Genomic DNA, 21,118 nt, shown 5'->3' on the forward strand with positions numbered 1-21,118 from the left:
TTCCCTCAGACAACGCAAGCGGGTTTATAGTTTGTTGAGTTTGGGGATTTTTTTTATTATACGCAACTCAAAGCATTAAAGGCAGCGAGGTGTCCCTGAAGCCCTTTAAGCGAGCAGCCACGCGGGTCCGGCTGCGGGGGGGGGTGTGGGGAGCTCTGGACTACATTTCCCAAGAGGCTCCGCGGCCCGGACCGGAAGTGGGCGGGCGTGAGGGCGGGCGTGTCCGCGCGGGGCCTTGTGGTAACGGCGGCGGCGGCGGCTCCGTCATGGCGGCCTCCATCTCCGGCTACACCTTCAGTGCCGTCTGCTACTGCAGCGCCAACAGCAGCGCCGACCACGTAGGTGCCCCCCACCCCCCGCCTGCTCCTTCCCCTCCTCCTCTTCCTCCTCCTCCTCCCGGGGGGCGGGACGGGACGGGACTCCCCTCCCTTCCTCCCCCCCTCCCACAGCCGCCGGGCAGGCCCAGGCCTGGGGGGTGAGGGCCCCGCTCGGCCCCTCGCTGCCTGAGGGGGTGGGGGGGCTAAGCCTCGGGGGAGTTAATAGCTTTATTTCTTTTTTATTTTTAATTAAAAAGAGGTTTCGGGGCTCCTGTGGGTGCGCTGGTTAGAACCCCAGTTTCGGTGGCGAAGCAGGGGTGGGGGGGGGGGGGTCAGAATTCCCGCTGTTCTGTTGGAAAATTCATCCTCCGGGTTGATTTCTGCGCCGGGAAAGGGTGCGTGACTCCCTGAGGCCCCAAACCACCTCGTTCGTTCTCGTCTTCTTCCTCCTTTCGGGCGGGGATGGAGGATCAAAGGCTTTTCAAGTTACATTTTGAGCTGTATCATCGCGGGGGTTGCGCAGGGTCCGGCCCAATCTCCGCGGTGTAAATCCGAGGGAGCCCCTGCAGATCGAAACTTCACTTCCCCTTAATTTGGAGGCTCTTGGTCGTGCCTCCTCCTCCTCCTTCTCTTCCCCCTCCTCCCTCATCTGCCTCTGACCCGGGACTGGAGGCAGAGTTTGCTTTACTTTATCTCTGACTTGTATAAATTGGGATTTACCCATGGCAGCTTTCAGTAGAATATTACTTTGGGATCATTTATTCCTTAAGTGTCACAAAAAGATGTTGCTAAATCAGCTTCTCTTAACCTACTGCAGCACAGATAGGTGTTTAAAGCTAAGTATTTGGGTTTATTCTTCTGTTTAATGCTCAGAAAGTCCCAGGAAAGGGATGTATGTAACAGCTGCTTTTCTACTTTTAGCATTTTTGTTTTTCCTCTTTAAAATTGTAGGAAGGATTTCTGCTGGGAGAGGTGAGACAAGAAGAGACCTTTAGCATTAGTGATTCCCAGATCAGCAACACTGAGTTTCTCCAAGTGATTGGTAAGTAACAGAACCTTGAGGAATTCTGTCAGAAGCCCTGTTCAGGTTTTCAGTACAACACTTGAGTAAAAAATCACTTGACTTGTGGGACCAGCACATTCAGAACCACATTTGCCACAGGTTTTGTGTGTTGGTGGCTGAGTTGTGAGGAAAGGAAACATAAGGAATTTTTGTGGTTGTGTTTTTTTTATTTTATTTGCATTTTCATTTGTGAAAAAAAAAGCTGTTCATGGAAGAAATTTACCTCTATGTCATGATGGAGAAATTACCTGTTTTTTGGTGTGGTTTTCTAAGTACAAACTGAAAATAAAATAAATGCATGGCTTGATTTACTGATCCTGAAAGGCTAAGTAAATCCAGGAGAGGTTTGGGATGGATTCTTGGTCACTGGGGACATCATGAGCTGTCCCAGCAAGATTTGCTGATAAATATTTGCCCAGCAGTTTGCTGATGAACACAATTTGGTTTTGTTGTGAAAAGTGGAAGAAGCTCTGAGCTCTTGTAGTTAAATGTTGGTGGTCAGAGCAGGCATTGCTGCACACCAAGGAGGAGCTCTTACATGTTTTTAGCTCCGAGGCTTAGAGGAGATCAGAAATCTCTGAAAGAAAATGCCTTTTTTATCTGTGTGTATAACATGAAGTAAAAAAAGCATTTAAACCTTCTTTTAACAGCCCAAAAGTGTGAATATCTGGGTTGTAAATTTTTTGTGTGTGTGTATAACATGAAGTTAAAAAACTATCCAAACCTTCTTTTAACAGCCCAAAAGTGTGAATACCTGGGTTGTAAATTAAAAAAAAAATAAAAAGGAAAAGGTAAAGGGTTCTGTGTGTGTGCAGCAAGGAAGGCAGCTGCCTGCTGCTGTCCCTCGGGGGTCGGTACTGGGACCGGTGCTGTTCAATATCTTCATCAAGGACTTGGATGAGGGTATAGAATGTACCCTCAGCAAGTTTGCTGATGACACTAAGCTGGGAGGAGTGGCTGACACACCAGAAGGCTGTGCTGCCATTCAGAGAGACTTAGACAGGCTGGAGAGTTGGGCAGGGAGAAACGTGATGAAATTCAACAAGGGGAAGTGTAGAGTTTTGCATTTGGGGAAGAACAACACGATGTCCCAGTATAGGTTGGGGGCTGAGCTGCTGGAGAGCAGTGGAGGTGAAAGAGACCTGGGGGTCCTGGTAGACAAGAAGATGCCCATGAGCCAGCAATGTGCCCTTGTGGCCAAGAAGGCCAATGGCATCCTGGGGTGCATTAGAAAGGGGGTGGTTAGTAGGTCAAGAGAGGTTCTCCTCCCCCTCTATTCTGCATTGGTGAGGCCACACCTGGAGTATTGTGTCCAGTTCTGGGCCCCTCAGTTCAAGAAGGACAGGGAAGTGCTTGAAAGAGTCCAGCGCAGAGCTACTGAGATGATTAAGGGAGTGGAACATCTCCCTTATGAGGAAAGGCTGAGGGAGCTGGGGCTCTTTAGTTTGGAGAAAAGGAGACTGAGGGGTGACCTCATCAATGTTTTCAAATATGTAAGGGGTGCGTGTCAGGGAGATGGAGTTAGGCTTTTCTCAGTGGTGACCAGTGATAGGACAAGGGGTAATGGGTGTAAATTGGAGCATAGGAGGTTCAAGTTGAATATCAGAAAAAATTTTTTTACTGTAAGGGTGACAGAGCCCTGGAACAGGCTGCCCAGGGGGGTTGTGGAGTCTCCTTCACTGGAGACATTCAAAACCCACCTGGACACGTTCCTAGGGGATGTACTCTAGGGGGCCCTGCTCTGGCAGGGGGGGTTGGACTAGATGATCTTTCCAGGTCCCTTCCAACCCCTAGGATTCTATGATTCTAGGATTCTATGCTGTCTCTGTTTGGACAAACCCAGAGCTGAGGGCTCAGTGGTGGCTGCTCTGGGTGTTGGTGCCAGGGCAGCAGTGTCACACCACCAGCTGCAGCCTCAGCCTGGGTTTATAAACCAAGTGGCTGTGGGGTTAGAAATTCCTCCCTGTTGAGATAACTCTCTCATCACATTCCTGCTTCCAGGCAGTTCCTGCAAAGTGAAATTAATCCCCCCCTCCCCCCTGCAGATTTTCTGGGTTATTTTTTTTTTCTTTGTTTACCAAATTTTTGTTTCCACATTTATTCGTTGCCATTAAGTCCTGAAGTCCTCTTTCAGCCCAGGAGCTGGGAATGACAGTTTTGTAACATATTTCAGTGCTGTTTCAGTGTATTTATGTGTATAAATGATCCATATATGTGTATAAATTATCCATATATGTCTGAAGATGGAATTAATCCCTGTGGAGAACTCAGAGTTAGAAGGGGAATTGCCTCATCCACTCCCAGCAGTGGGCTTGTGGCTTCCTGGTTTTCAAAAGACAGAGTCTGGGGAGCAACAGAATAACCCAAGAATCAAGTATGGGTGCTCAGCCCTCTCAGGCAGTGTGTTTGCTGGGAAGAACTGGTCCAAACTGGGAGAATTACACACACTGCCTTAGCTCAGCAGCTCAGTTTCACAGTCTGTGGGGTGAAAATCAAGGGTTGATCCAGTTCTAAGCCATTCCAGGTCAGTGGCTGTAACAGCAGCACCCCCAGGAGCTCCTTCCAGGGAAAATGCAGGGATTTTCTGGCATTATCCTTGCCAGGGATGCCCAGGGCTTGGTGTTGACAGTGCCTTGATGTGTGTATATGTTGTTCCTGGGACTTGTGATCTGCTCCTGGCTCTGCTGAGTAACAACCACAACAGCTCAGGTTCCACCCTGGCTTTGCTGGAAGTTCTTAAAAAATAATCACAGCCTTAAAATTCACCAAAAAACACCAACTCTGGGAGGGGAAGCCCCTGAGATATTACAAAAAACCAGCAACACCATCAATTTGCAGCCAGCAGCAGCAGTTGGGTGGTGACTCAGTGCCCAGGAAGGAAGAGTCTGAGCAGAATTGTTGCTAAACACTGCAGAAAGGTTCTGAGGGAGGAGGCTGAAGTGGTGGTGCTGCAGAAGTGCTGATCAGGCTGAGCAAGCACAGTGTCAGACAAAAATGTGACTAAAGGATAAGCTGTAGTTGGTAAAAAGTCAGAGCAGAGAATTTTAAAGTATAAACTAAGTCATGCAATGTGTTAGTTGTAATGTGCAGTGTATTTTTGCTCTTTTCTCACTCCTCTCCTAGATTACATTACAACCTTTGCTGTTTCAGTGGGCATCTGGGCATTTATTACAACCTCTTCAATAAAAAAAATAGTGCTGTGGCTTTTTAATACTTCTTATAACTGAATTATAAATTGCAGCCACCATTTTGGAGTGGTGTTTAGCCCCTTTTTTCATCATAGTTCTATTTACCTCACCTGGTTAAGTACTCCAGTGTGTAACATTTCATCATTTCCTTTCCCCATCCCTTTTCTTTATTTTTTTTTTAAATTCATTGGTGCTGTAATAAACATTGTATATGAATACTAGTAAACTGTTGTGGAAAGTTGAATCAAGAAGAAAAACCAAAAGAAACACCTTTTGGAGACTGTTCCAAACATAAAATAGTATCAAAAGTGTGTGTTTATTTTCAGGGATATCTGTGTGTATCTGAGCAAGCTTCTGTCTTGCTGGTGGTTAAAAAATTCCCAGGGGAAAATGGCAGATGAAGAAGAGAAGCTTCTTGCTGGGTCATCAGGTGGTGCTGGGACATCAAGGGCAGTGTGTGGCCTGACAGAAATGTTTCTTTGCACAGTGCCTGTGGTGTGGGAAGTTCCTCCAAGAACTGTAATTTCTCTTTCCCTTGAGCAGCTGGACATATGTCTCTTTCTGTTTGTTGTTGCAGAAATCCATAACCATGAGCCTTGTTCAAAACTCTTTAGGTAAGAGCCTTTTCTGTTGTTTTCTGGTGTTGTCTGCAGACTGTGTTGGCATCTCACATGTAGCACCATTTGCTCCTCTGGTGTTAATGGGATCTGTGTGAGTGGCAGCAGCCAGGAGGATGAAAATTTGAGTTTAAACTTGGAGTAGCACTTCCCTTCAGTTAAAAAGGGTGAGGAGGTAGCTTGGCTTATTCCTTCATCTCTCTGAGTTTGCAGCTCAGGGGGAAAGCAGCCAGAGCAAATCATGTCTGGTCATTAGGAGGAATATTGAAATTTTGTAGGTTTAGCTTTGGGTGTCACAGGAGACACCTTCTGTGTCCTGAGCTTGGCCATTTGCTGGGCTGTCAAGTTGTTCTGTAGCTGCCTTGCACCAACTAATCATTCTGAAGCTTTCACCTTACTAGTGCTGACCTGTACTCCTGAATTTAATATAAATTAAGGTCTAGACTGTTCTGTTTAGCAGCTCCCATCTATTTGCTTGCAGCTTTTTTTTTATGGCCTTCCCTTGTTACAGAGAGATGGCTTCTGAGTTCCTGTCTAGAAATTCTTTTTAGGTGGAATTCCCAATTAATCTCCTCTTTATTTAGAGCTTTCCAGCCAATAAGAAGCCACAATATCTGAGCTATTACAATTGATAATACTTACATTAGATAGAAAAGCTGCTGTTATTTGCTGTCTGGTAATTGCAGGGAGGGTACTCAGAACCCAGAGATTTAAATACTAGAAGCCCAACACATCAAGATAATATCCCAGCATCTCCCAGCCACTTTCTGGTTCCTGGTGATGCTCTGTGCAGTGCATATCAAAATGATCCCTTTTACTGCTTCTCTCCAGTCCAGAAATTGGTCATTAGTAACTGAGCTGATGATGGGAGGGGAAGAAATCTGTATTTCACTGCATGGATTTATTTCCTTCAGAGCTCAGGGAAAGCTCTTGCAGCTTACCCAGTTTTTAGCAGTGCTGCAGTGTGCTGTTGGTTGCTTTCTCACACGAGCTGGAGCAGATGCTGATTTTTGAGGCACTCTACCTTATTTTTTTTGCCTGAAGTGCAGCCAGTCTGAGGGAGGCCTATTGCTCATCCACTCTGTTCCTGGAATCTGGCACTCCTGGAAGCTGGCACTTGGCTCCAGAGGATTTTGAGAGTTGATTTCTCTTTCTGTGCAGTTTTCAAATGAAGTTTTCTGTAAAGTACCACTTGCTTGTCTTGTAAGACAGTTATCTTCCAAATATTAAAAAGAGAGAATTAGATACACACCTCTGATAAGAATATATAAATACTGTGAGCATGGAATTAAATATGCAAATTTTATGTAGAACCTCAAACCAGTAGTTAGAGTCCTAATATTCAAAATGACTGCCTCTTAAAGCAAATCTTATTTCCCCCCTCATTTACCAGCCAAGTCCTGAGCTCAGGATTTTCTGTTGTGTTTTGTTTACCCCCCCACAAGAGCTGAGATCACAGACCTCTAAAGCAGAGTGTTTTCCTGCACTGCTTTGGGTGTCAGTGATATCAGCTCTTGAAAGAGACCAAAGACTTGGCAGATAAGTCAAGGGGGACTCTATTTGCAAACATTTTTCCCTTTTATCATGAAGTGTGATTTGCTTGAATTTATAAACCTGTCTGTGTAGATTTATAAATTCAGGAATCTGTCTTATCCTGAAAATACCAACTTGTCAGGGTTGGGGCAGGCTCAGTAAGCAGAGCCATACAGAGAGATCATGGTACTTTGGATTCTTGCTGACCTCAGTATAACTTTCAGCTTCAAGAGTCCAGTGACTTGAGTCTAATTGCAGGGCTGGAGTTCAAGAAATTGATTTATAGTTGCATGTAAAAGGCCCTTCTTTCCTTCCTTCTTTGGCAGGTAGGCCTTTTATTATCAAGCAGGGTCTTACAGAACAATAGTAAAAACAAAATTACACAGTTAATTTATGTATGCACCCCTTGTTGCAGGAGCTGGCAGTGGAATACCAGGCATCAAACTGATGTGTGTAAAGAAAGCAAGTTTAAAACTAATAATCCTGTGTTTTGTTGCTAGTGGTTTAAAAGGGGGTTGGGTTTTCCCACCAGCTGGTCTTAGACATCTAATTTAAGAGCTTCCTCTGAGCAGCAGCCTCTTGTCTGTTAGGTGTGCAGCCACACTCAGGCTTCTGGCTGTGCTCTGTGTAGCACCTGAGCTGGAGATCTTAAACAATCAAGATGTTGATAAAGGTGAAGTGTAAAAGTTGCTTTATAATGCCTAGAATGCCATCTATTCATAAATGTTTAACTTGATGTGTAATGTGTGTGTGTAAACTGTGTGTACCTACCTTTCTCTCTTCCTTTTTTGCTTCAAGCTTTTATGACTATGCAGGCAAGGTTAATGAGGAGAGTTTGGACAGGATTCTTAAAGACCGAAGAAAAGTAAGTTTTCCATCTTTTCCTCCTCTTCTAGTCATGAGAGCCTGTAATGGGAGAGAGCAATTTGGGAAAACAAACAAACAAACCAAAAGTAGGCAAGGAGAAGAAAGTTTTTTTTCTATCACAAATCTTATGTTTTCATTGTTTTGTCCCAGTGCTTATCCTGTACAGAAATTGGGGGGTTTCTGGTGCTCAGACTAAGCTGGGGACAAGGTCTAAATTCCCTGAAACAATTCAGAAGATTTAAGTTCAGGTCTCCAGAAGTGGAGAGCTAATATTGAGCCACTCAAAATTCCTGAGCTGAACATAATGGTTGTGTGCTCTGCTGCTGGAACCAACACCAATGGAGCTGGTCTAGAAATCAGAATTTTAACACTGATTTTAAGAGTTGTCACGATACAGCCTTGTAATTGCAATTTTTACACTGTCAGTTTTAAACTGGAAAACCATTCTGCCAGTAATGTCACAGTTGTCACAGCTTTTATCTCATGCCTGTGTTGTCAGCAGCACAAGTAGGATTAAGAAGATGAAATCTTAGTAGCTGTTTGAAGAAAACTCAGGCTTTTTCAGTGTTTCACCTCATTCTCTTATGTGAGTGCACTGTCTCTCATTATCAAATAACTCCTCCAGTGCCTCAGTTTGTCAGAAATTCTGAAGAGCAGAGCTGAAGGTGCAGTTCCTTTTGTAGAGAAATGAGTCCACCCCTCAACTTGCTCTGGCAAAAGGACACTGACTGGCTTGGTTAAACTTGTGACAGTGTGGACCCTGTTAGACCTGGCAGAGAAGTGTCACCAGTGCATGAATTGGCTCCCCAGGTCTGGTTTGTGCCTGCTGTGGTTAAAGCAAGATCTTTTTTTCTTGCTTGATTTATTTTCCAATAAATCAGCAAACCAATGTCCTTCCAGCTGCTTGTAGAGCTGCTGGTTCCAAGTCACTGGTGGCTTGTGGGGCTTTGGGGGTTTCTGTCCTCTGCAGGTGACTCAGGAGTAAGTCCCACTGCTCTGGTCTGAGTAAAAATCCCTAAAAATCATCATTATACCAAGGCTGTGACCACAGTTGCTCTAGTGCTGATTGGATTTGCAGTCTCTCTGCTCACCTTACCTGAGCTGTGGACTTTGCCTTACAGACAAGGCTGAGGTTGAGGAGCCTGAATCTGTGCAGCTTCTGCAGCACTGATCATTTCAGGGTTGTTTTTTCTTGTCTGTTTCTTCCAGTAAGTGCTCTCAGATTAAACACCTCTGTGTATACAAATGGATTTACACTTAGTCTGTGGGTACTTTGTGTAGATTTATCTATGCAGAGCTGGGCAGCTGATGGAGTGAGTTACTCCTCTTAGATCCTGGGTTCTGTAACCCTCTAACTCTGCTCCAGCACTTAAAGTTCCCCTTCAGGAGACAAGGGAAACACCATAACTTAAAACTACTTGTCCCCTGCCAGCTTTCAGTTGAATTTTACTTGGTTAGGGCCTGCCTTGCAGGGAGATTCTGGCAAGATGTGGTGAGAAAACAGGCAAAACGGGGGAAATTAAAATTTGCAAGTGTAATGAGATTAAAGCACCACAGATTTCATGACATCAGGTTTCATAAGGTTAAAAAAGAAAGAAATACTACTGTCCAGGAACCAAGACTTTGTCTTGTATTCTCTTTTCTTAGTAAATAATCACATTCCACTGCATTTAGACTAAACAATTTTAAAGATTAATCTAAAAGGGTGAAAAGAATGTTTCCTTGTTTTTCATTTAACACAGGAATCATATAGTTGAATATGTAGAATCTGCTCTGTCCACTGAATATACACATGCAGTCTTCAAGCATCACTGCATGATAATCTTTACTCCCTGGACTCCTCCTAAATTGTTCATTACGTGTCTTTTCTTCATTTATCTCTTAAATATTATTTTACATGAAGGAAAGGAGTTTAATGCATGTTTAATCCTATGTGCATATGAATCTTTCCCAATTAAATACCCTGGGAGATAATTTTGTTGCTCTGCACAGATTAGCTCCACACATGCCCAGACATGAATTCTCAAATATTTTTGTGAAGCACTGGGAATGTCTCAGAAATCAAGAGAAGGGAATGAGCAGTTGAAATATTTAGGCTCAAGAAAGCCCACATCTGCTCACCTCTGCTCATTTGCAGATGCTCCAAAGTTTGGTGCTAAAAACAAGCAAATGAAGTAGATTGGAAGTGGGATCCTGACTGGCTCTGGGGCTGTGTTTGTAGCACAGTAAGGTTGAGCAATTAATAGTCTTGTTGGGACAGGGTGTCTCTTGTTTCAGGTTATTTAATAGGTTCAAGCCTGCAGTAATTCAATCTGATTGTGTCCCAATCAAGCTGTTGGCCAACTCACATGATATCACAGCATGAGAAACTTTATTGTCAGGAGATAAATGTGTGGCTCTCACTTAATACTTTGTTTCTTGTGTTTTGTTTTGGTTGTTTTTGTTTTTTTTTCTGTTGCACTTGATTACAGAACGTTATTGGATGGTACAGATTTAGGAGGAACACTCAGCAGCAGATGTCATACAGAGAGCACATCATCCATAAACAGCTGACACACATTCTTGGAGTGCCTGACCTTGTCTTCCTTCTCTTCAGCTTCATTTCCACAGCAAATAACTCAACCCATGCTCTAGAATATGTGCTTTTTAGACCAAACCGAAGGTAAACAGTTTATGTAGAGAAACAACCTCTTTTTCTCATTATTATTTTTCTTTTTCTCATTATTATTTTTCTTTTTCTCATTATTATTTTTCTTTTTCGCATTAGCATTTCCCTTTTCCTCATTAGCATTTTCCTTTTCCTCATTGGCATTTCCCTTTTCCTCATTGGCATTTCCCTTTTCCTCATTGGCATTTCCCTTTTCCTCATTGGCATTTCCCTTTTCCTCATTAGCATTTCCCTTTTCCTCATTAGCATTTCCCTTTTCCTCATGATAATTTCCCTTTTCCTCATGATAATTTCCCTTTTCCTCATTATAATTTCCCTTTTCCTCATTGGCATTTCCCTTTTCCTCATGATAATTTCCCTTTTCCTCATGATAATTTCCCTTTTCCTCATGATAATTTCCCTTTTCCTCATGATAATTTCTCTTTTCCTCATTAGTATTTCTCTTTTCCTCATTAGCATATCCCTTTTCCTCACTAGCATTTCCCTTTTCCTCATTGGCATTTCCCTTTTCCTCATTAGCATTTCCCTTTTCCTCATTAGCATTTCCCTTTTCCTCATTAGCATTTCTCTTTTCCTCATGATAATTTCCCTTTTCCTCATGATAATTTCCCTTTTCCTCATGATAATTTCCCTTTTCCTCATGATAATTTCCCTTTTCCTCATGATAATTTCCCTTTTCCTCATGATAATTTCTCTTTTCCTCATTAGTATTTCTCTTTTCCTCATTAGCATATCCCTTTTCCTCACTAGCATTTCCCTTTTCCTCATTGGCATTTCCCTTTTCCTCATTAGCATTTCCCTTTTCCTCATTAGCATTTCCCTTTTCCTCATTAGCATTTCTCTTTTCCTCATGATAATTTCCCTTTTCCTCATGATAATTTCCCTTTTCCTCATGATAATTTCCCTTTTCCTCATGATAATTTCCCTTTTCCTCATGATAATTTCCCTTTTCCTCATGATAATTTCCCTTTTCCTCATGATAATTTCCCTTTTCCTCATGATAATTTCCCTTTTCCTCATGATAATTTCCCTTTTCCTCATCATTATTTCCCTTTTCCTCATTATTTCACTGTTCTTTACATTATTTTACATTATTGCTCTGAAGTTTGTGCTGTTCCATGTAAAGGAAGCTTTGGGTTTGTCAGATGATGCCTTGGTGTACAACTGTTAGTGATGACAGCTCTTTTTTCTGTGCAAGTCATTAATAAATTAAAGTTCTGGGGTGAGCAAAAGTTCCTTTCAGTTTTTAACTCTTCAGACAACAAAAAAACTTACGTTTTAAGAGAAAAGAGGAGTCACTACCACGCTTGTTATAACAAACTGCAGCTTCACCCTACTCATATTAGTGGCAGTTTGAAGACATAATTAAAAGGTTTTAAGAGGTGTAAGGCAGGTACATCCCAAGGAAGTTGTTGATTGTATTTATTTTGAAGACAACTTCTAATATTTAGCAGCTTTTATAATAAACTTAACCCAGAAGCTGAGTTGTGCTCCTCAGAGTGATGGGGCAGTGCCAAGACTGTTGCAGATAATGTTGTGAGCACAAATTAAGAATTCTTTCTGAACTTTCTCTGCAGGTATAATCAAAGGGTGTCACTAACTATTCCTAATCTGGGCAACACAAGTCAGCAGGAATACAAAGTTTCTTCAGTGCCAAATACTTCTCAGAATTATGCCAAAGTTATTAAGGAACACGGGTAAGAATTTTTCCTTTGCAAGTGAGGTACAGTGACCAAACTCTGCTCTTCACCTTTCCAAGAACAGTACAAATATGCTTTTTGAGCAAGAAAATCCTAATTCTGGAGGTGAATGGTTTGTTCCTGCTGTGCTTGGGTTTTTAAAAGTAATTTTAATGAAATGCTTTAAATGCAAAGTAGCTTTTCTGACTGTTAACAGTAAAGTTACACAAATGTGAAGATTTCTGCACAAGTTTAATCTCTTTCAAATGGAATTTCGTTCTTCCATAAAGGATTTTGGTTCTTGGTTGTATGGTATGGTTACAGAAAAGAAAATACATTAAAAAGAAAAAATTTTAAAAAGAAAAAATTTTAAAAGGAAAAAATTTTAAAAGGAAAAAATTTTAAAAGGAAAAAATTTTAAAAGGAAAAAATTTTAAAAGAAAAAAATTTTAAAAGAAAAAAAATTTAAAAGAAAAAAAATTTAAAAGAAAAAAAATTTAAAAGAAAAAAATTAAAAGAAAAAAAATTAAAAGAAAAAAATTAAAAGAAAAAAAATTAAAAGAAAAAAAATTTAAAGAAAAAAATTTAAAGAAAAAAATTTAAAGAAAAAAATTTAAAGAAAAAAATTTAAAGAAAAAAATTTTATAGAAAAAAATTTTATAGAAAAAAATTTTATAGAAAAAAATTTTATAGAAAAAAATTTTATAGAAAAAAATTTTATAGAAAAAAATTTTATAGAAAAAAATTTTATAGAAAAAAATTTTATAGAAAAAAATTTTATAGAAAAAAATTTTATAGAAAAAAATTTTATAGAAAAAAATTTTATAGAAAAAAATTTTATAGAAAAAAATTTTATAGAAAAAAATTTTATAGAAAAAAATTTTATAGAAAAAAATTTTATAGAAAAAAATTTTATAGAAAAAAATTTTATAGAAAAAAATTTTATAGAAAAAAATTTTATAGAAAAAAATTTTATAGAAAAAAATTTTATAGAAAAAAATTTTATAGAAAAAAATTTTATAGAAAAAAATTTTATAGAAAAAAATTTTATAGAAAAAAATTTTATAGAAAAAAATTTTATAGAAAAAAATTTTATAGAAAAAAATTTTATAGAAAAAAATTTTAAAGAAAAAAATTTTAAAGAAAAAAATTTTAAAGAAAAAAATTTTAAAGAAAAAAATTTTAAAGAAAAAAATTTTAAAGAAAAAAATTTTAAAGAAAAAAATTTTAAAGAAAAAAATTTTAAAGAAAAAAATTTTAAAGAAAAAAATTTTAAAGAAAAAAATTTTAAAGAAAAAAATTTTAAAGAAAAAAATTTTAAAGAAAAAAATTTTAAAGAAAAAAATTTTTTTAAAAGAAAGTACAATATAAAAGAAACTACATTTTAGTACTAGAGTGGCAGAGGGCTTTACACAAAGACATCAGGAGCTAGAGACTTCTGTTATTACTAATTCTTTTGTAACTAATGATTTCTGCTTTTCTTTTTAGTACTGATTTTTTTGACAAAGATGGAGTGATGAAGGACATCAGGGCTATATATCAGGTTTATAATGCACTTCAGGAAAAAGTACAGGTAACTTCAATTATTATTGCTCCCTACGTATGTGGTGTCTTTGTTTTGTCCTTTGCTTAAACCAGGAGTGCAGGGGATGGAGATTTGTAGAGCTCAGAAGCAATTTATTACTAATCATGGGGAAAAAAAGTCTTGACCCTGCTTCATAATGTGTCAGTTTCTAGTTAGTTTGTGCATTTGCAGGGGCTGCTCTGAAAGTGGTTGATAGGAATATCACCAATTCTTTCTCTTTTGGAAGTAAGAATCAATCAGTGATTTCTGGCAGACTTCAGCTATTTTTTAAGGGTTGAAGAAAAGCCTTACTGAAGGCTGTAGGAATTTGCAGAGGTTTAAAGGCTTGCCTGGGGGGGTTTAAAAATGACTCCTGGCTCTGGGGTAAGTAGCATGCAGCAAAGAGCTCCATCTGTTTGGTAAAACTTGTGAATATTTTGTGTAGAGCATGAGTGAATCCTGCTCCAAATGGGGCAAAGCAGCTGAAAGTGCCTCGAGTGCCAGATCAGTGTCAGGAGTGTCAGGAACAGCGTGGCCAGCAGGGCCAGGGAAGGGATTCTGCCCCTGTGCTCAGCCCTGGGGAGGCCACAGCTTGAGTCCTGTGTCCAGTTCTGGGCCCCTCAGCTCAGGAAGGAGATTGAGGTGCTGGAGCAGGTCCAGAGAAGAGCAAGGAGGCTGTGAAGGGATCCAGCACAAGTCCTGTGAGGAAGGGCTGAGGGAGCTGGGGGTGTTGAGGCTGGAGAAGAGGAGGCTCAGGGGAGACCTCATCACTCTCTCCAACTCCCTGAAAGGAGGTTGGAGCCAGGGGGGGGTTGGGCTCTTTTCCCAGGCAACTCTCAGCAAGACAAGAGGGCACAAGAGGTCTCAAGTTGTGCCAGGGGAGGTTTAGGTTGGACATTAGAAAGAATTTCTTTCTGGAGAGGGTGCTCAGCCATTGGAATGGGCTGCCCAGGGAAGGGGTGGATTCTCCATCCCTGGAGATATTTCAAAAGAGCCTGGATGTGGCACTCAGTGCCATGGGCTGGGAACCACGGGGGGAGTGGATCAAGGGTTGGACTTGATGAGCTCTGAGGTCCCTTCCAACCCAGCCCATTCTAGGATTCTATGATTCTGTGATCTACTCAGTGTCAGCTTGTCAGATCCCAGCTTGTCCTGTGTGAAGTGCAGTTCTCTGCTGCCTCCAGCACTCACAGCTGCTCATTGTGCTGGAGCCACAGCTCATTCCCAGGCTTTCCCTTTCCATCTGCCCTGGAGGGATTTGTGTCTCTGCTGGGGTTTAGCTCTGCTGCTTGGCACAGGGAGCAGAGAACAAAGCAGTAATCTCTCTGCCCATCCCTTGACCCTGCTTGCTCAGGGGAGGTATTTCTCTGGGGAAGTTGCTGCTTTCTAACCTGCCTCAGGAGGTGGGTAACTTCCATCAGGAAGGCAGAGAGCTTTCCTCCCAGCTTCAGGAGTCATCAACATTTATTGTCAGTGGTCCAGCCCAGTAGCTACTGGGATTATTCTGGTTTTGCCAAGGGGATACATACATCCTTTGGTACTCCTGCTGTCTGGAAAGATTGAAAGTGTAGCATCACTGGGGGGTTGTCTTACTGCCTCTTAAAGCTATGACTTTGTTTTGTAATCATGTTGCTGTACATTGTTTACAGAGTTTAAAAGTAACTTAGGAGTTAGCTCACTGGAGGAACTGTGACTGTTCCACAGAGAATGCCACAGGATTGGGATTAAGTTTCCTGGTAGAGCAGCTGAGTCAGGTATTTGCATTATTCCCCATTTAAATGGGAGAAGAGGGTTCAAGCTTTCTAAATTTCTAAAAATTAGGCATAGAACTGAAAGCATAGTTGATGTTTTTGGTATGATCACTAACAGTAACCTTTTGGAGAAAAGCTATAAATAGCAAGTGACTAAATTTTATGACTCAACAGTGCTTTTAGAGGTGTGCACTCTTCAGCACTGGTTGTGTTTAGTGATAATGACCAACATGTAATTTCTGGAGAGGTCAATAGTGTCCACTATAACATGTATAGATTAAAAAAGAAGCCAGTATTATCCTGAACTGTTTTTATCCTGAACAGTATCATCCTGTTTTTAAACTTACATCCTTCTGTGGAACTTTAACCTTTATTTCCTAACCAGCATAGGGAAATCTTGTTGAAAAATCCATGAGTCTTGTTTATGTCATAAAGGTACCAGTCAGGAGAACAGCTTGGGACAGTTGTCTCTTTACTCAACTGGTTCATATCCCAGTTTGAATTTGGTCTTTTACAAAAGTATCCCCCTTTATGCTAAATTTTAAAACCATGCTGCTGTAATATTATTGTGCTAACAACAGTGTAGTTTGAATTTAAAAAAAATATAAAAATTTAAAAAATCTCTTCCACCAAGTAGGAAGAACTACCTTTGGGTCTTACTACAAATCATTTCTTTAATGATAAATTATTTGGAAATGCTTTTCCAATCGTGCAGCAGTTGGGAATTAGCAACAGCCAGTAAAGAAAATTAATTCAGGTTGAGTCTATAGGTAATTCATGCTCTTAGTTTTGTGCTGTTAGTGGCTTCTTGTCAGGTAGTAGCTTTATTAATGTTGTCATGAAATTTGTTCTTTTTCTTTTCTTTTTTTCAAAGTCTTAGCATATCTGATGTTTTTCTCCTAGGCAGTATGTATAGATGTAGAAAAGAGTGAACGTGTTGTTGAATCTTTTCAAGCTGATGTAAACAAGTTAAAAAGACAAATCGCTCAAAAGAAAAATGAAAAAGAGCAAGAAATCAGTAAGTTCCCTTTTAATTTTTTGTTTCAGAAGCAAATGTGGTAAGAACAAAATGACTTTGTGGAATTATTTTAAGTTGTTTTCTTGGTAGCTCATGGCAAAAGGAGAAAACACCTGTTGGGAAGAGCTATGTGATGGTTGATATGATATTTATGTTGAATGATACCTGAACTGTGGAAGCACATACACTGCAGGGATTTCTGTAGGAGCCATCCAGAGTTAGCAAATTTAAACATAGGAGGAAGATAAAGGTAATGAATGGGAAAGGGAAATAACACAGGAAAAGATTGGTTGTAGGAAGGGAAAAGTAGAGCAAAGCCAGGAATGGAAAAAAGCAAATCTAAGCACTGGTAAGATTCCTTTTTGATGTATTACATAGGAATTGAGTACTGTTTGCAGGCCAGTAGATATTAATGTTTGGGGTTTTTTTAAAATCTTTATTCCTTTTCCCACTCCCCACCCCTATCCCCAGTTCCAAGCCCAGAACAATTAAATTGCAGTTCAGTTACTGGACACCAGACAAGAGAGGTGAAGGAAAATGAGTGTTTAAGTGGTGAACATGGATGTGGATCATCTGAAGTGTTATTTAGATTATTTATAATCTTGCAGCTTTTCGTGGATGTCCCAGGATTTTCACCACTGATTTAGAGGAGACCATCCACACTTTTATCCTCTTCTCCCACTTTGTCATTACTGAATCCAAATTTAGTCAGCATTTCTTTCATTATTACCACTATTGACTCAGTGGTAAATGTGATCAGCATAGAGGTTCCTCTTTTCAATGTTAAACTAAATCTTCCCCCAAAAGTCCATTTTGAAGTCATTCCTCTCCTCAGGAGTACCTGCTAGTGGGGGAAGTTATTCAAATGCAGAGTCCTGTTGGAATTTGCCTATTTCAAGTGCCATATCAGGAACATTTTAGAGTGAGGTTTGATCTGACACTTCCCTAAGATTCTCCCCTCTCCAAACCTCAGAGATAAGGTGAGGAGCCAGCCTCAGCCACACACCATTCCAAGTGGCACAAGTCCCTGCTGTTTCCTGTGGATGAAAAAACCCAGGGAGTGCTACTGCTTGAGTTAACAAGAAGCAGGGATGGGTGTTTAGTGGGACTGGAGCTGATCCCAGCCCATATGGCAAAAGCTGGGGGAGGAGGAAGAGGAGGAGGAGGCAGAGCAGTCATTTGTGTCCTCCAGATACTACCAGTAAGATACTGAATATGTATTCCAGAGCAGATAATCCTGTGAGAGGGCTGAAACAAGAAAACACACAGCTTGTATCTCTAATATTTTTAGATGTGAGTAGCTAAATACTGGAGCTGGCCTTCTGTTCTCTTGCTGCCTCAATATTGGAGAATTTTCTTGCTTTGGTTTTGGGGAGTTCAGTGTTCCAGTTAATCCTCAGCTGCAGGGGGTGACAACACAAAAAGGGAACGTGCTTGAATGTGGTTTATTTGCTTGCTGAACATATTGAATTTTTGAAATAGGGTCAGGAAGATGGTGAGGTTCCACTAACATTGAGTTTCATGGGTGTACTGTGAAATTTAGGGAAGTTTAGGGATGTACTGTTAAATTTAGGGATGTATTGTTAAATTTAGGGGAATTTAGGGGTGTACAGTTAAATTTAGGGAAGTTTAGGGATGTACTGTTAAATTTAGGGGAATTTAGGGGTGTACTGTTAAATTTAGGGAAGTTAGGGATCTACTCTTAAATTTAGGGGAATTTAGGGGTGTACTGTGAAATTTAGGGAAATTTAGGGGTGTACTGTTAAATTTAGGGGAATTTAGGGGTGTACTGTTAAATTTAGGGAAATTAGGGGTGCACTGTTAAATTTAGGGGAATTTAGGGGTGTACTGTTAAATTTAGGGGAATTAGGGGTGCACTGTTAAATTTAGGGGAATTTAGGGGTGTACTGTTACATTTAGGGAAGTTTAGGGATGCCCTGCTAAATTTAGGGGAATTTAGGGATGTACTGAGAAATTTAGGGAAGTTTAGGGATGCACTGTTAAATTCAGGCAAGCTCAAGGGGCAGGATGTAGTGACAGGCAAGGTTGGACATGATAGTGTGTGACACACAGTCATCAATAGAAAAACCAGAATTGCCAAAGATGAGTAGTGGAGACTGAGAGGCAAAAAATTTTAAAAAATAAAATAAAATAAAGAAAAAGTTCCAAAGCAAGGCCAGGGATGAACTTTTAATAACAAAAACCAGAAACAGAAAGCAGAGCCAAGGGCTGGGCCCGGTGCGGTGCGGTGCAGCCTCCCTGCGTACAGGACATTATGGAGTGAGCATTAAGTACCCCCATTTTCTTTTGCTTTTTGCAGGAATGCAGCAAGCAATTTTAAGCAGGCAAATGCCAACAGATAACTTGGAACCTCTGTTTGTTCCACGAATGTCCTACACTGGCTTTGCTGTGGAAGGCTGCACGCTTGAAGACTCGGACGTCTCCGATCCTCCCCCTCCCTACTCCGATTTCAGTGCAACCAACCCAGAAAGTACTGGTGGGGGTCCTGCTCTCCTTGACAGCAACGTTTTCATGCCTCGACCTCAAGCTGTAGGTTCTTCCAGTTACGTTTCCACAAGTGCAGGATTGAAATATTCTGGTAATGGAGCATCCATGCCATCTTCCCAAAGAGTGGTTGGTGACGCTGTTGAGGAATCAGAAGACAGTGATTATGAAAACTTGCTTGAACCCACAGAGTCATCTGACAGTGAATACTCACAGACAAGGGATTCACGACCTGCAGCACATCCCGATGGCAATTCCAGGAACACTCAAACATCTCAGATTTAACAGGGGAAGGGGGAAAATCCACGTGACACTGGTTTTTTTTGGTTTTTTTTTTCATCGTCGTTACAGAGAAGATTTTGGGGATTTGACCCGGAGGAAATGAACTGCACAGGGTTCCTGTGCACACAAAAAGTAGAAGACTTGCACTAGAGGGTTTATTCACCTTGTGATACATTTTGCAAGTTTTATAATGGAATCATTAGGATAATCAAGTTGTACTAATACTGATGAGGTTCGTGGGTGTACTGGTAAATTTAGGCAAAAGGAAATTTATAGAGATCTTGTAGCTTTTTGTTGCCGTATTTTCTTTAAGACAATAAATTGGGATGTAGTAACTAAGCACAGTTAGTCTACAAATAATGTTCTCAAATCAAAACTTACCTCTTGCACTATCATGCCTTGAATTTTAATTTTTGAAAGGGAATTAAATCTATCAGCAGCCTTCAAAACAGCTTTCTCTGGTAAGCCAAATTAGCCTTTGCAAGCAAAGAAATTTTGATAATTGTGAGAAGCCTGATTGGAACAGATGTGGTCTTCTATCAGCATGCTCTGTTAACAGAGAAGGGGTTTGTTTCAACTTTTTTTACTAGCAGAATGTGTGTATCACTTAAAATGATGGTTGCCTTTTTTTCTGTAAAGGGTTTTGGGGTGGGTGGGTCCTTGGGATGACTGGTAAATCATCCAAATGAATGTCATAAATATAATTCTTCTGGTTTCACTGGGTTTACAATGACTTTATGCCACACTAGCCTCATTTATTGTCTCCTTTGTTGTTTTATCATAAATACGAAGTGCACATACAAGAGTTAAATGACTGGCAGAAGTAGTAAATTCCATCATGATTGGACTGTGGAGCCTGCAAATTGCAAACATCAGAGACTGCTTTTTGCATTTTATTTGCATCTGAATATTGGATTTACGCTTCTAGATGAGTTGTTCTGTGTAATAAATAGGGGAGAGGGTAGGAGAAGATTGTTTGGAGGGTCCCCTGGGTTTATTACCTCTTTTCCTCTGGGTGAAAGGTGTAAATGATTATTTTAATTTGAATTACAGCTCTTGTCAGAAAACTGCCATTTGGGATAAATGAAGTGTGGTATATTTAGCGAATTTCATGTTTGGATGCACTTATTTTTATTTAAGTACTGCTTGTATTCTAACGTTGCCCAAAATATGTGAAATTGTGCCACTAAGAAGCTGTGTTATTGGACTTTATCCCTGATCTGTGAGAAAAATACACGTTTGAAGTTGAGGTTATCTGAAGCATTTTATGGCTGGGAGGTGTCAATAATCACATCTTTGGTTTGGACACAGAAGAGCAAAGCAGTGGCTTAGGGGCTGAAATAGATCAGATTTCCAAAAAACTAAAATTTCAGTGTGTAGTGGATAGGTTGGCAGAAGTCTGTTCATCAGCCTCTCCTTCCCTGTGCCCAGTTCAGCAGAATGGCTTTGGGAAGCAGTGAGATGTTCAAATTCCCACCTCTCTGGAGTGCTTCCACCTTCCTGTGGTCTCTTTTAACTCTTTTACCTTTTTTTAACTCTTTTACCTTTTTCTCATTAGCCTTAACTTGATGCATTCTGTCTCCAGGTGTTGCAATCCCCTGGGCAGAGGGTTTGCTCCAGTTTGATCTCTGTCTTTCAGGAGGCATCTCTGGTGTTCAGGTGCTCCAGAGGCATGTGGGTCAAAACCAGAATTGACACAAGATGACAACCACCCTCTTGATTTTATTATTATTTTTTTTTTCATTCTGCACAAAAACCTGCCAAATGTACATCTCTTGACAAAGCAGTGAAATGTGACAATAAAAATCTTATTTAATCCTGTAACTTACATTTTTAATATCTTGCAGGTGCCCTGGCAGTGCAGCAACTCACTGGGATGCAGAACTGCAGCTCAGAGCTGATGGGTTGTTCTAGCTGGTTGTAGGACTGAGAAAGGGGATCTGGTGAAAGTAGCATCCACCTGCCACATCTTCTTATGATTATGTTAATACAAAAATCTTTGGGCTCTGGAATCTTCTAATAACAAAAAATTTTTTAAGTTGTGCTTGTTTTTTATATGAAAAATG

The 21,118-nt window shown here is 40.4% G+C and overlaps 1 protein-coding gene across 1 annotated transcript; it reads left to right on the forward strand.

The window, feature by feature from the left end:
• Positions 1–191: 191 nt before the first annotated feature.
• ABRAXAS2 (abraxas 2, BRISC complex subunit) lies at positions 192–20,876 on the forward strand. The gene is made up of 9 exons (XM_071749651.1): positions 192–338; positions 1,269–1,359; positions 5,146–5,182; positions 7,517–7,583; positions 10,057–10,247; positions 11,831–11,950; positions 13,421–13,505; positions 16,151–16,265; positions 18,586–20,876. The coding sequence occupies exons 1-9, from the start codon at positions 267–269 to the stop codon at positions 19,053–19,055; spliced, it is 1,248 nt and encodes a 415-aa protein (XP_071605752.1). The 5' UTR covers positions 192–266; the 3' UTR covers positions 19,056–20,876.
• Positions 20,877–21,118: the final 242 nt, after the last annotated feature.

The sequence above is a fragment of the Heliangelus exortis genome, chromosome 7 (genome assembly GCF_036169615.1).
Source record: "Heliangelus exortis chromosome 7, bHelExo1.hap1, whole genome shotgun sequence".
Lineage (NCBI taxonomy): Eukaryota > Metazoa > Chordata > Aves > Apodiformes > Trochilidae > Heliangelus > Heliangelus exortis.